The sequence below is a fragment of the Haliotis rufescens genome, unplaced genomic scaffold, assembly GCF_023055435.1.
Source record: "Haliotis rufescens isolate VD_foot unplaced genomic scaffold, xgHalRufe1.0.p SCAF_5, whole genome shotgun sequence".
Taxonomy (NCBI): Eukaryota; Metazoa; Mollusca; class Gastropoda; order Lepetellida; family Haliotidae; genus Haliotis; species Haliotis rufescens.
In genome coordinates, this window is record NW_025964223.1 from 19,487,893 (window position 1) to 19,502,377 (window position 14,485).

General features: G+C 43.8%; 1 protein-coding gene across 13 annotated transcripts in view; it reads left to right on the plus strand.

The window, feature by feature from the left end:
- The window catches only part of LOC124145259, a 78,516-nt gene extending 65,579 nt beyond the window's left edge, over positions 1 to 12,937 (plus strand). For 11 of the 13 annotated variants that reach the window (XM_046515006.2, XM_046515005.2, XM_046515016.2 and 8 more), the window contains one exon: positions 8,160 to 12,937. In XM_046515006.2, the coding sequence (XP_046370962.1) occupies positions 8,665 to 9,708 (1,044 nt within the window). In that variant the 5' untranslated portion in view covers positions 8,160 to 8,664 and the 3' untranslated portion in view covers positions 9,709 to 12,937. Of the gene's footprint in view, positions 1 to 1,166; positions 1,321 to 8,037; positions 8,061 to 8,159 lie in introns of those variants that run through there. The other 2 variants (XM_046515017.2, XM_046515018.2) reach the window with 2 other exon arrangements.
- Positions 12,938 to 14,485: the final 1,548 nt, after the last annotated feature.

Below are 14,485 nucleotides of genomic sequence, written 5' to 3' on the forward strand. Positions count from 1 at the left end.
GGCAGGGGTGTGGTACTAACACACCAACGAATCAGGGATTTAAACTCACTTCAGGAAGCTGAGGCCACCAATCATGCATGCCATGGCGCGGTGACTCAGACCGCTAGGTCATCCGCTCCTAGCCTTGCTCCAAGGCTGTACTGAAAGAAAAGTCCATGGATGTGTAGTACTTATATCCACCTTATAGGCAAGTCTAGATATGTGGACAGTAAGGACTCCAGTCTCTTATAGGGACAACTTATTTACATAATCTAGAACTTATGATTTAAACTAATAATTATTGCCTAAGAGATTTGTGCATGTCTAATCCGCTCCTTATAGGTCAAGGTGTTTAGTTTTTTTAATTAAAGCACAAGATGAAGTTGAAATATGTTTTCACGGCCAGTGTTGTCATTTATTCCGGTTGGTGTCTGGCCCAGGGGCTAAAACGTTCGCTTGTCAGTGTTCAGGGGTCGTACACACAGTTATACTTGTTCATTTTAAGCCCATTCTAAGTCCATTGTTGTTTTATAGAAGAAGCTTATATAGTTATAGTAATAATCTCGCTCAAACTATAAGCGGCGACCAGTTAATATTCTGGAGATTCTTGTTGAAGGTCACTCTAATATGTTTCTCTTGAAAGGAGGGGTGGTAGGGTAGCCTTGTGGTGAAAGGTTTCGCTCGTCGAGGCAAAGACCCGGGGTCGATTCCAGACATGGGTACAATGTGTGGAGCCCATTTCTGGTGTCCTCCGCCGTGATATTGCTAGGATATTGCTAAAAGCGGAGCAAAACCAATGCTCACTCAAACAGTCACTCTTGAAAGAAGGAGCCGAATAATTTACTTCTTTGTCAAAACATATTTTTAGGACACCCACCAGCGACTAAACCTCCCCACCCCCCACATCCACACGCACACATATTCAGAATACTAATGGTTTCGTCCCTTGAAATATTTAAATTAGAAATACGTACATCTCTGTCAAGACCCATGTCTCAAACGCTCCTTGAGCACTTAACCGAACGCACCCTATTGTAAATTGTCTCTCAATGCACGTTTGGACGTTTAAATGATAGTATGACGTCACCTGGCATGTGCACTGACGGCAGTGCATGTAACTTATTGTATGCTGTAAGGAGCTCTCTCGGTCCCCCCAACCCTGCATTTCCCGGCTTTGTAATGTAAATGCACTGTCTAGCTAGAGAGCGACTGTACATGCAGCGCTTAGTGAGGGCACATTGTAACGGGTGGGGCTCGTTCACCATCTGCTGGGACAGGCGAGACACCCCCGGGGGCGCGGGACGGACAGATAGTGCTTGTACCACAGTTAGGCAAATGGCTGTAAGTAAATACGATTTAATCCCCTGTTTCTTATCTTAAATAGGTAGTTGTCAACGACGCGATGAAAGCTGTTATTGCTGTTTGGATGTTTAATCCGGCTATTTGCCAACGCAATTATATCTGTCGTTTGTATCCGTGTCTTTATTACGTTCAGACGCGGTCGCTGATTTTTTGTTGTAAAGATTATATGTTTTGGGGAGAATGTGACATGCCCTTATTCCTTGCTGAGTTGTATTTTTTTAATTTATTGGAGGATTGAGGGGTTATGGGTGCACCCACCCCGCCCCGTTTATTTCAGACACCTTGAGTGTCAACTGTGTCATTCTCTTTGTCATGTCTTTCTTCACCACGTGACTTGAATTGTGTGAATCGAGTGACCGGGTGTGATATATACTACTCCGCTTTTGATTGGGATATTTTTATCTGTCCATGACACACAAAACTGATTATTATATGTCAAGTGTATATTTAGATATATTTGACATGTGGGATTATCCCTTTCAAAAGTTGAGTAGTATATGAAACTTAGGGAAGGGTCTTCAAAATTTGCTGTGTACGTTTTGATTTGGAGCGGCGAAGGCTGCTATCAGATGTTTAGATTAAGCTGAGTGGAAACGTATCTGAAGTAGCGTGGCGATTTTGAGGTGTATAGCGAGAGGGTATAAGGGGTAAAGGTGAATATGCTGACTGACAACGCCCCTAGCACCAGGTAGCTCTACACGCACGCACGCACGCACGCACGCACGCACGCAAACACACACACACACACACACACACATATATATATATATATACATACATACATACATACATACATACATACATACATACATACATACATACATACATACATACATACCATACATACACACACACATACATACATACATACATACATACATACATACATACATACATACATACATACATAACAGGGAGGAATAAACTCCTTTCATCTGACTATATATATATATATACACACACACACACATACATACATAACAGGGAGGAATAAACTCCTTTCATCTCACTTAATTGAACAGCAGTCTTTGAAGCGTATTTAAAGACCGTGTAACACGTGGCCTGTGATGACAATATCAGCGGTGAATGACACAGCACTGTATGTATGGAGCACTGTACAGCACTGTATGTATGTATGGTCGAGGAAGTGAGATCGAGAAGCAAAGCTCCGGGGTCTTATTGCCGATACCCGACTGCCGAGGCTCCGCGGTTCTACAGTGTCGCATTCGTCACCACTCGCCCCTTTCCGTAACCTGCGAGAAGACTCGTACCCCTATCGATGAATGTCATGCGCGAAAATACGACAAACCAATCAGAATGAGCGTATGATTTCAAGTTCTTCGTCAAAGAATCCCCCAGAAATGTTTTTTGATTTTATACATGTCTTGCATCTAAAAATATACCCAAGACACAGTAAAATGTGTTCAATAATACTGTATAATTCGCAAAAATGGCCATGAGAGGGGCGCGAGTCGCTGTTCGGCTTGTCCCGGAATAACACGAGTTGGTCACGAATGACATTGTCGGTACACGATTGCCGAGGTCTTACCTTCTCGACAATAACCGAGGAGGAGTGCTTTATCTCACTTATAAACTTCAAAAATAAGTGGCACACAATTATAAAAAAAGAAGAAGAAGAAAACATTGAGCTATCGTACAGTGAAACAATACAGTGTGTCGCGGTATAAAAGGAATGCGATGAAAGGTGCAGCATAGACAAAACTAAGTCATGACATTTAAGATTGATCATTCTCTTGCCCCGGCATCTTCCCGAGGCAAAAGACTTAACTGACTTTAAAAGTCCAGTTTCCACCCTTGCCGAACTAGGCTGGAATTACCTGGCTCGACCGTAGCGCCACCAGTGGCTATTACCAGTTATGTCTCTGCTAAGCCTCTCCTATGGACCAATCAGATTCCACCTCTCGTATCACTTGCGTTTGCTTCACACAAAATGGTGGCGCCGAGTCAGGACGATCTGATCGATAATAAAGATCTATATTGTGATAAAACGGGTCTTACATCGCGAAATGCATCTAATCACGTGAGCACCTTGATTAAAATCATGAAAAGATTTGGAAAGTATCTGTTGACAACGAGTTGGCGGTGAACATGCTTTGCAAGTCCTGCAATCGACCGAAATCTGCATGACACTTTACGAACCGATTTCGATTTCGGTGCGCGATTTTGATTGGACAATGCATACACTCGTTAGTCCAGCCAAAATGTAACTCCATAATACCAGCCTAGTTCGGCAAGGGTGGAAAATTGACTTTTATAGTCAGTTAACTCTCTTACCTCGGGAAGTATTGCCCCGGTGGCCCAGTGGGAAAACAGGGGGTTACAAAACTTAGCAAGATATGTGAGGTTGCAGGTTCGATTCCCTTCATCCAAAACGAAAAAGTTTCATTTCTTTTCTTTTTCATTTCAATTTTAGAACATCGAACGTTTAAAACACGAAGTCCAAATTCCATCTGCTACTCAAATAATCAAGTCTTGATTGGAAAAAGTAAAACCCCACACCAGGTCTTTAAAACCTCCCAAGAGGTAATTACGAGACAAAAAGATACCTACAATACAATAGGCAAAAGTGGTAGTGGGTTTATAATGGATGTGTTCTGATCAAGAAACTATTTTGAATAGCGTAACGATGGCATTCATTTCAAAACCGTTTGATACACTGACATTTTTAGGTCATGCGTTTGTTTGATTATTTAGTCACGCGTTCGACCAGTGCCGCCGCCTCAGTGTTTCTGTTCTGCCGAGGAATATAAGCCACGCCCCTTTTCAGTCCAACGCTGATCATTAATTAACCTGACACCAAAAATCACCGTTCCGTAAGATGGCTGGCATTGACGAGTTTGTGGAGTTATTGACAGGCGGTGCACAGGTGCAGTGTGAGATTTCAAGGTTTAAACACGAGTGATTGTGTGTGATGACGTTACTTCAGAGGACGGACAGACCCGGGAACATTCCGGGATAGAATAGGTCTTCAGCAACCCATGCTTGCCGTAAAAGGCGACTAGTCTTGTCGTAAAAGGCGACTAACGGGATCGGGTGGTCAGGCTCGCTGACTTGGTTGATGCATGTCATCGATCCCAATTGCGTGGATCAATGCTCATGATATCAATCACTGGATTGTCTGGTCCAGACTCGATTATTTACAGACCGCCGTCATATAGCTGGAATATTGCTGAGTGCGGCGTTAAACAACAAACAAACAAACAGAGGACGGACAACGTGGTCACCGCGGACGTCATCGTACATAGAGGTGTTGGTACACAATGTGTCCAAATTACCCCATGCTTCGCGTGGTGACCAACATGGTGACCCCAGGGACTGTGTTAATACTAGAGAAGCAGGTTTCTCTCCGGGTCGACATTACGGTTGCGTGTAGTCTGTCGACCGCGACATTTAACCAAAGTCGATCAATATAACCGACCACCAAGACATTCCAAATTAGATAACAGGGACTCCATGACCGTTATTAATATAACTTCTTTCAGTGGCATTTAGAAGTTGGTGTGATGAAGTAAGACAAGTTCTATGGATGAACAACTTCTTTATTACAATTAGTGCGACGTTTCGGTGTAGATCCTAACACCTTTATCAAGCAAGTGATCATCACTTATCACTTGCCTGATAAAGGTGTTAGGATCTACACCGAAACGTCGCACTAATTGTAATAAAGAAGTTGTTCATCCATAGAACTTGTCTTACGTTATTAATATAGTTGTTGATCTACAAGTAGATGTTTTGCAATCATAAAGATTTGTATGTGCCATGGTGTGTGCCCATACCTTTCCGGTAAAAGATTTTCAGAAGCAGAAACATGGACAGGTAGGTAATGAGTCACCAGGATGTCTTCTGTCCCCAACCCGAACCCCCCTTCCTCCGCCCTTATCGGTCACCCCAATACCTTTCTCCACCCTCACCGACCACCCCATACTACAGGGAGGTTTGCCCCCTTTCAATTTCCAGATTGAATGACTCATTAATTTTCCGCGTCACGTAATCGGCTTTCAAACAAAGAGCTCTTCAAAAGTTTTAAACCTTTTTACTCGAGTCGGGGCCGCGGTCCGTGGCGGATGTGAGTGTATTGTGACAAGGTTTTACGATTAATTAGTTTTCCGGTTGAGTTTGGTGTGAACTTACTGGCCGGGCCTCTCAAAGAACCTATACCGCGAGAAAACCCGCACCGGACACTGATGTGCGTATTAAAAACATATAGTGTATAAAAAACATTAGTCTGTCTCACAGTCCCAGAACCATATCATGTTCCCTTCCGCCTGGCCCCCACTGTCTTGTGAATACCAGAAATAGAGCAAGTCTAGATTTTTCACATCTGAATCTCACATCTCACTGGGGCTCCTTTTCAATTTATAGGGAGTAGCTTGTTTCTTTTAAAATTATATATTTTCTGAGACAAAGTTATCGTCTAAATAAACACATGTGTTCCGCTGTATTGTATATGTATACAGTGTGTAGTAATACCTCTCTGTACATCTGTAGTGTATATGTATGTAGTAGACGATACCGTCATGTACAGCTGTAGTATATCTATATACAGTATGTGGAACTACCGCTTCGTACAAGTTTTGTTTTTCTATACCTATATACAGTGTAATAATACCGCCATGTAAGCTACAGTATATTTGTATAGGGTGTGATATAATACCGCTATATAAGCTACAGTGTATACGTGGTGTGATATAATACCGCTATGTTCTCTACAATGTATATAATACCGCTATGTTCTCTACAGTGTATATTCACGGTGTGATATAATACCGCTATGTTCTCTACAAGTATATTGACGATGTGATATAATACCGCTATGTTCTCTACAAGTATATTCACGGTGTGATATAATACCGCTATGTTCTCTACAATGTATATTCACGGTGTGATATAATACCGCTATGTTCTCTACAAGTATATTCACGATGTGATATAATACCGCAATGTTATCTACAATGTATATTCAAGCAATGTTCTCTACAAGTATATTCACGGTGTGATAGAATACCGCTATGTTCTCTTCAGTGTATATTCACGGTGTGATATAATACCGCAATGTTCTCTACAAGTATATTCACGATGTGACATAATAACGCTATGTTCTCTACAATGTATATTCACGGTGTGATATAATACCGCTATGGTCTCTACAAGTATATTCACGATGTGATATAATACCGCTATGTTCTCTACAATGTATATTCACGGTATGATATAATACCGCTATGGTCTCTACAAGTATATTCACGATGTGATATAATACCGCTGTATTCTCTACAAGTATATTCACGGTGTGATATAATACCTCTTTGTGCGCTATAGTATATCTGTCTACAGTGTGTAACAATACAGCCACGTATAGCGAGTGACACACTAAGCAGGAATGTCGTAGTCTAACTTTATTTTCAGCTTGACAAGTTTCTTTCACCGGATTGTGATATACAAGGATTGAACAAGGGCCGAGATAAAACTGTAGCTGAACATTTGACAGCGTGTGCGACATGTGTAGTTACCAATACATACCGAGAGCGCGAGGAACCCAGTGCGGGCCAATAATATTCATCTGTGGTATACTTTGTCATACAGGTGTGTTCTGAATGTATTCAAAGCCTGTCTACACAGGGGTCAGGCAACGTGTATTGTCGGGAGTTGTGTATAATCAAGTTACGAGGGTTTAGATGATTAGATTGGGGTAGTTGTGGTGTTTAGGATTAAGTATTTCGAATCATGGCCGGGTGGTCATTGCGTATTACGCCCTCTGGCGGAGGGGAGATAATGATATGATTTCTGTGGAGCCGCGGCAGGCCGACACATTGTCCGAGTATTGACAAGGGATTTGTAAGTTTACAAGGGCTTCAGGTTTGGGTTAAGCTTGACTTGGCTGATAGGGCAGACGAACAGAGCGTGACGGATATACCTGGCTAGTTAAATTGCCAATATGTTAAAATAGGTGATGCGAAGTTATGTCAAGTTATACAGCAACGTACTCCAGGGTATCTGACATGTTAGGGACCGATCAATTGATATGGTGTGTGTGTGTGTGTGTGTGTGTGTGTGTGTGTGTGTGTATGTGTGTGTGTGTGTGTTGGGGGGGGGGGGGGGGGGTGTTGGGGGGGGGGGGGGGGGGGGCTGGGTTTGAAGGGTGGTGGTTGAAGAGGACCTTGGATTTCAGATATAAAAAGACAAAGACAAAGCATGACCCAAATAATTATGCATCAGGCTTTGTTTTGTCAACCAAAATAGATTTAATTACACACATGTATAGTTTTGCGGATGTAGCTGTAAAAAAACATAGACTCCATTCCCCACCTGTTTATCCTCCTATGTTGTGTAAATCCTACTTTATGTTTAGTTAAGTCTTAATCTGTAACTCTGTCCAATGGGCCCGAGAATGTCTAAGAAGGTCCGAACGCACTGCATCCACGACAGTGATAGTTGCTGTGGATGTTCATCTCTACCAGGTAAACATCACTACCTGTCCTGCAGTATCCACCTCACAGCGTCAACCACACATGTACGTGACGTTGTGACCAGCGGCGTCCTCAGTCGCCAGCAGCAGGGGAAGGAAGAGTTGGGATAGCAATGTCAGTGTGATCCCGACATGCAGTAACACAAGATAGCCTAACACACAGAGAACCTACTGCTGACGTTGGCCTTTAGTTGGTGAAGGGAAGGGGGAGTGGAGACAAAGAAAACAGGGGGTCAGTGAGGCCATCCTCTCATCACTGTGGGTACATGAGGCATGTTAATGAGTTGACATCGTTGTGTACATAATATAATGTTATGTTCTTTTCTTTCAGGTCTGAGGCGAAAGTAAACGCCAGCCGCACAGGGAACACAACAGAATCTGAAGAGAAGAACGTGTTGATGCGTGAAAGCTTTGAAGAGAAAACAGCATTTGAAGGTGTTTAACACATCGAGGTTATCGACGGCGAAATATACCCGTGAGAGAAATCCGTTCATAATCCCTTGATATAGCTTCCTCGGAAACCACAGGTGAACGCTGTACTGTGTGTTCCGCAAGGGTCTCGTTGGATCAGTCTGTAAGAAGTGATCGGGTCGGCGTGTCGTGAACAGTTACATTGCCATCAAGAACGAGCAGTTAAGTATCAGTACCGCTGTCTATAAACATACGTAACATTTTCCTGTGAGGCGTTATAAGCCGCTCAAGGGATTGTGTTGCCTCAGTGTTGAGCCGAGCTTGTCTTGAATTTGTTTCGGTCTTAATTGCGAGTGGCAGCTCGGGAGACCTGTGGGGTGTTTCTGTAATCCCTATGGGGAGAGTGAAGGGGGCAGGGTGGTGAGATGCATGCACGAACCCCTGAAGCCTACAGGTCCAGCACTCTAGAGCGAGTTGACGGAGAGAGGGGCAGTGCGTCTATGTCCCGGATCACAGAACTGAGGCTGTATGGTACTCCCGATCATACTGTTAAAGCTCAGACCCCAGTTGACCCAACCAAGGACGGAATTCGGAGAATTACTGGAAAATATGAGTCCCCGGAGAATCTTTGCATAAGTCCCACTATTATTCGAACAAGTATGAACGGTCTTGATAAACCCGGAAGTGTCGTCGGCGGTCCGGCGATGTCCGATTGTTCTTCGGACATCTCCGACGCAACGCCGACTTGGCCGAGCACGGTCAACGTGGCCTCTGCGAACTTTAGCGAAGGGGTGACGGAGCAGGATATTTTACAGGTGGAGATGTTCTATAAGAGCCACAAGACAGAGGTGTGCGTGTGTCGGTGCCTTGCCAATCTCTACTTTGGCGGTGCCAAGAACGCAGCGCAAGGGGACACGTGGGAGTTCCACAACACCGGTATCCCGGTGCTAGTACTGGACTCTGGAGATCACCATAGAAACAGGAAGTTGTGCATAATTATGGCGGAGAAAGGGACAGGGTTTACATTGTGGAAGGAAGGGATTGACCACTTGACCAAGTACAGCGTACCCTCTGCTAACTTCCACACCATGTATCTGACCACGGACCACACCAAACAGGCTGGCCTTAGCTTCGACGACAGCAACGCCGCTGTCGAATTCTACTCCTTCATCTCGTCCTTGACCACTGATCCAAATGATGACTTGTTTAACTTGAGCAAGAAAAAGAACAAGAAAAAGAAGAAGGAAAAGTCGAAACCGAAGTACAAGGCACCGAAGAAGACGGACATTTCACAGCCTTGTTGTTTTGTTCACGTGACCAAACTTGAACGACCCGAGTTTCCTCCCCCTCCTTCAAGGCTAGGTGACCTATCTGACCTGATGGGCGCCAAGTTAGTAATACCACGAAGCACAAGTTCGGAAGTGTCCGATGATTCAACGTCACATTCGGCTGCTTCCGAACATTCGTAATGTCGGTTGGTGGACGTTATTATCGACTCTTAATGGTATGTGATAACGTCATATAACTCATTGCTACGTCACTATAGCATGGTGTGTGTCTTAACCCTTTATAACAACTATTTATTGACCGGATTGGAGAAATGGATGTGTCTAACTACGAGAAAGGATATTCACGTGTCATTGTGACGTAAACAGCAGCATCCGAAGGCTTTGAGCCCGGGATGAGGATTATAAATTTGAACCATCGTTGTGGATACCACGTGTGCCAGATTCGACATTCAATGCAACATCAATGTTTTCGTGACGTCATGATGACGTCATTTGTGTGTACGTTAATTGTTACTTATTCTATATGAGATGTGCAATGCAAGGGTTAATTAAGCACGTGCTTAAAGTGTTTGGCGTCTTCTGTTCGTTTGGATTATTCTGTGAGACTATGTGTGTACGTCATCACTTTGTGTGGTGATAAGAAGTCAGCACAAAAAGCAACGTAATATGCAACTTTGCTCCATGGTGCTACGGACAAGGAAGTGACAGACAGATATTTCGAGCGGAGCGATACTGATCTCTTAGTGTTGTTAGCCCACATAGGTCTAGCACTAACAGCTGTTGTTCAACACTATTTTGCATGGTCTGTATTACAGTAGTGGCCAACAACAGTGCTATTGTTACATTTTTCTGCATTTTCAGCTTTATGTATATTATCCATCCTGCAATACTGAATATGAGCGATCAAACATTGTGGACGTAGATATGACCATCATCACAATCTCAGCGCACGGAACACGAGGAGTGTAAAGATACAGATATCGGTGCGATATATATCGCAATACAAGCATCTGAAAACGAAACATACATCGATATACATAAATATAGGAGATCCACTTTCAGTCATAAAAAAGTACTTCACAAATCACTCATATTTTAGATGTTAAATTTCTCGTCGTCACATTACGATACAGGTCTTAAATCGGTATTTTCGTGTGTCGCCATATCGTTACACCTCGACTCCACGACTGACCAAATCCCCTCTAGAAAGTAGTCCCATAGTTGTATTGCGTCTGCTTATGTATCATTTCGCGGAGTTGTAAAAGTTAAATATACCTTGGCCTGCGTCTAAATGTGTCTCCTCTGACAAATCTGGCTCTGAATATGTTTCTGGTTTACCTGGCACGTAAAATCTTGTTTATCCAGGGACTTACAGGAGGTTTCAGAAACTGAATGTTATCACAGTGTTTACATTTGTATTTCTCCCAGGGAAGCTGTTCATATCTGAAGGTATTTATTTTCACCACTTAGTTCAATATACGTAAGGGACCTCAAAAAGAAAGAAAGGAGAGATTTTATCGCTAGTTTTAGAACAGGATATTTCTCAGCTTGTACTATATCATCACGGGGATCTTGATGTTACGACACAAACTTTACAATCTCATTAAAATCTGACCTGTTACTCCTATTCCAGCCCCCTTAGAAAACGCTGAAAATACATAATTTTGATAGAAATAAACAACTCCATTTACATTGAAAACGAGCCCAAGTGAGGTGGGAGATCTGAGGAAAATCTAGACTTGCTTCACTGAGGTCAACAGCATTGCAGTAAGGACTGGGCAGAAGGAGAAAATAATATGGTTTAGGGACTGTGAGTCCGACTACAACCACCATTGGGCTGTAATCTAAAGACATCTCCTTAGAAGGTCGTGTTAGGGGAACTAAAATGACGGAACCGTAGGTTTATGAGCCAATCAGATGTCAGCTTTCTAAAAAACGATTCGGCATCGTTTTGTTTACCACCCCCAATAATTGTAAATTGTGACTTGTATAAGTGAAGACCCAGACAGAACACACATTCCATCGATGGCACTCCCTTTTGGCTGCAGATGCAATGGTCATTAAAAGCGACAGGATGTATGAAATATTCCCGACAATGTAATGGCGCCGCTATTTTTTTCACTTTTCTACATGCTGGATTGAATTCCTCGGTCACTCGTACGGAAATAATAAAACGCTTCGACGCTGATTGGCTGATAGACCCCCCCCCCCCCCCCCCCCCCCCGACCTCGGACGAACAGGGTTATGTGTTGGAGTTGAGCATCAGATTTGAATGAGATTGTAACTTTATGACACATGGGCATTTGAACCCCCTTATCACCCAAATTCATTTTAAACACCCGACGTTGTTCTGTTGGTGTTGATTTAGGCTCCAAGTGCCCTGTTACGACTAGTGGTATAGGCAACTAGGGTAATGTGTCTTGTTACTGCTGTATCGGCACGTGCTCATCTGGCAATGTTTGTTTGTTTGTGATTGTCGAGTGTGTACCGATCTGCTGGTCAGGCAGTCCAACACTTGGTGATCGCTTGCTTCGCAATGTAGCCGTCACAGCCACGACCACAGCCACCACGCTGTCATTGCAACATCACGGTGTTGGTACGACTGGTAGTTCAAGGTCCAACGGACGTGAGGTAGTTGTATCAGGAAGTCGATATTCGCCATCCTCGGTGATCTAGTGTACTATGTCACTATGTCTCCATTAATTTACGTAAAATACCCCAGATCCATTTGCTACTATGGCTTGGCTTCGAATCCGACTTGAATGACACGACTCATCAAATTACAAAGAGATTTAGGGTAGTCTAGTGGTTAAAGCGTTCGCTCGTTTCGCTGAAGTCCCGGGTTCTATTCCCCACATCGGTGCAATGTCTGCAGCCCATTTTTGGTGTACCCCATCATTTTGTGGGATATTGCTAAAAGCGGCGTGAAACCATTCTCACTCACCCTTGAAAGATGTAGACGTCACTTCCGACACAGTTTCGCTATGGTGGTAAATTCCTCCTGGGTATCTATCGCAATCCAGACAAATATAATACACTTGATAATCGAGGATGACTTTTCCCATGAACAGATATATTGTTGACCATTGTTTCAGAGATGATATTGCATTTTAATAAACTATGTGTCGCTCCATAATAATAACCCTTTCCACATGATGTGGGAAAGGCAAATAATGTGAAATTGATTATTATGAACATGCTTGCCAATAATGTCAACAGTAAATGATTACTTGGCTGAATATTCCCTGCACCACCTGTTGGCGGTAGTGTTTCCAGATATTGCCGGATCTGCCACGCCCATGTCACTTGGTCATGGCTGTAACTGACAAGGTGTGTCACCGACTTTGCGTCTTTTCATTATCATTTGTTTTCAAATGCTGGTATTTTTGGATAAACTATCTGAAATATTCATTGCTTTGTGTTATTATTTTACACCGTGGGAAGACAGTTGTAGATAACTGTTCAAAGCATTTGTCTCAAGTGTGAAAAATATCAAGCGATCTGATAGTATCTGTGATCATGGTGAATAGAACCTGGGTCATCAGAGACAATATTGACCTCCAAAATTGATCGCAAATCCTAATTCTCCACAGGTATGAATAGGTTTTTACGCCGCTTTCAGAACCAATCCACCAATTTCACCGACGCGCATCACCCCTCCACTCGGCATCACCCCCACCTTCTCGGCCCCCCCCCCCCCCCCCCCCCCCCCCCCCTACCCCGCGGCATCGCCCTACCCCTCGGCATCACCCCATCTCTCCGGCATGACAACACCCCTCGATATCTGCCCTGACCAGCGTACTATCCTACCCAGTTGTGGCCCAGTCGTCTAAGGCACGGTATTTCGCTATGCAGAGTTGCGTCCCTTGGGTAGGACAGGAACCAATGATTGTGAATTCGAATCCCGGTTTGCCCCGATTATGTTTCTAGGTTTGTCAGCTCCACACCTGTGCTCGTGGTATACGTCTGAGCCTTGCATCACATCGGGCTTTCCTCCCACATTAAGCTGACACGCCGTGATATAACTGGAATAATGTTAAAAGCGGCGTTAAGCACAACTCACTCACTATCAATACCATGTCGTACAAGGAGTGACATAAAATCCTCACTCACTCACACGGTCTGTCTCACAAGGTGAGGTGAGGTGAAATGGGGTTTAACGTCGCGTCCAAGATTATTGCACTTATATAGCGGAGTGCGTGCGTGCTTGTACTAGTCCAGACTGATGCCGATTCATACCGCACACTGAGATACCATGCCGCAGTATAACATGAATACCCCACTCAGACACAGTATACTGACTCCGAGCCGACCAGTCCTTGTTTCAGCCCCTTAAAGCCGAGCGCCAGACAGGGTAACAACAAGTACCATCTTTTAACATCTTTTCGTATGACGCGGCCGGGGATCCAACCCCGGACCTTCCGCTCTCCGGGCGGACGCTCTACCACTAGACCACGGAGGCGGTTGTCTTACAAGGCCGATGGTTGCTGGTCACAAGGAGATGTGTGTTCGTGAGGCTGTGTGTGTTGCAGCAACATGTACGCACGGCGTCTTGCACAACACTACAGTACATTTTGACAGACAAATCCTCGCATTTAACACTTAGGGCGAAACAGTCAGCAGAAGCAGGTATGCTTGAGCTTGACTTTGTTTTCCTTTGAGGTTTGATCAGCATTATTGATCATGAATCTTCGTTTCCTTGATCAATTGTCTCTCACAGCTACCATGATTCTGGGGTTTAACTGGTGGCAATTCACACAAGTGCAGCTTCTCAAAATCAATATCTCAAGCTGAAAACTACAAAAAACGAAATTGATTTGTTTTTGCCAATTTTCATTTTTTATGAACCCCCAAGCTAGTTAACACATAATGAAGAACACGGGAGTACAGCACTCAGTAATGCAGTGTGAGTGAAGCACTGCCGTGCAGTGCCGGGGTAGAGTAGGGGGGAGGGTGC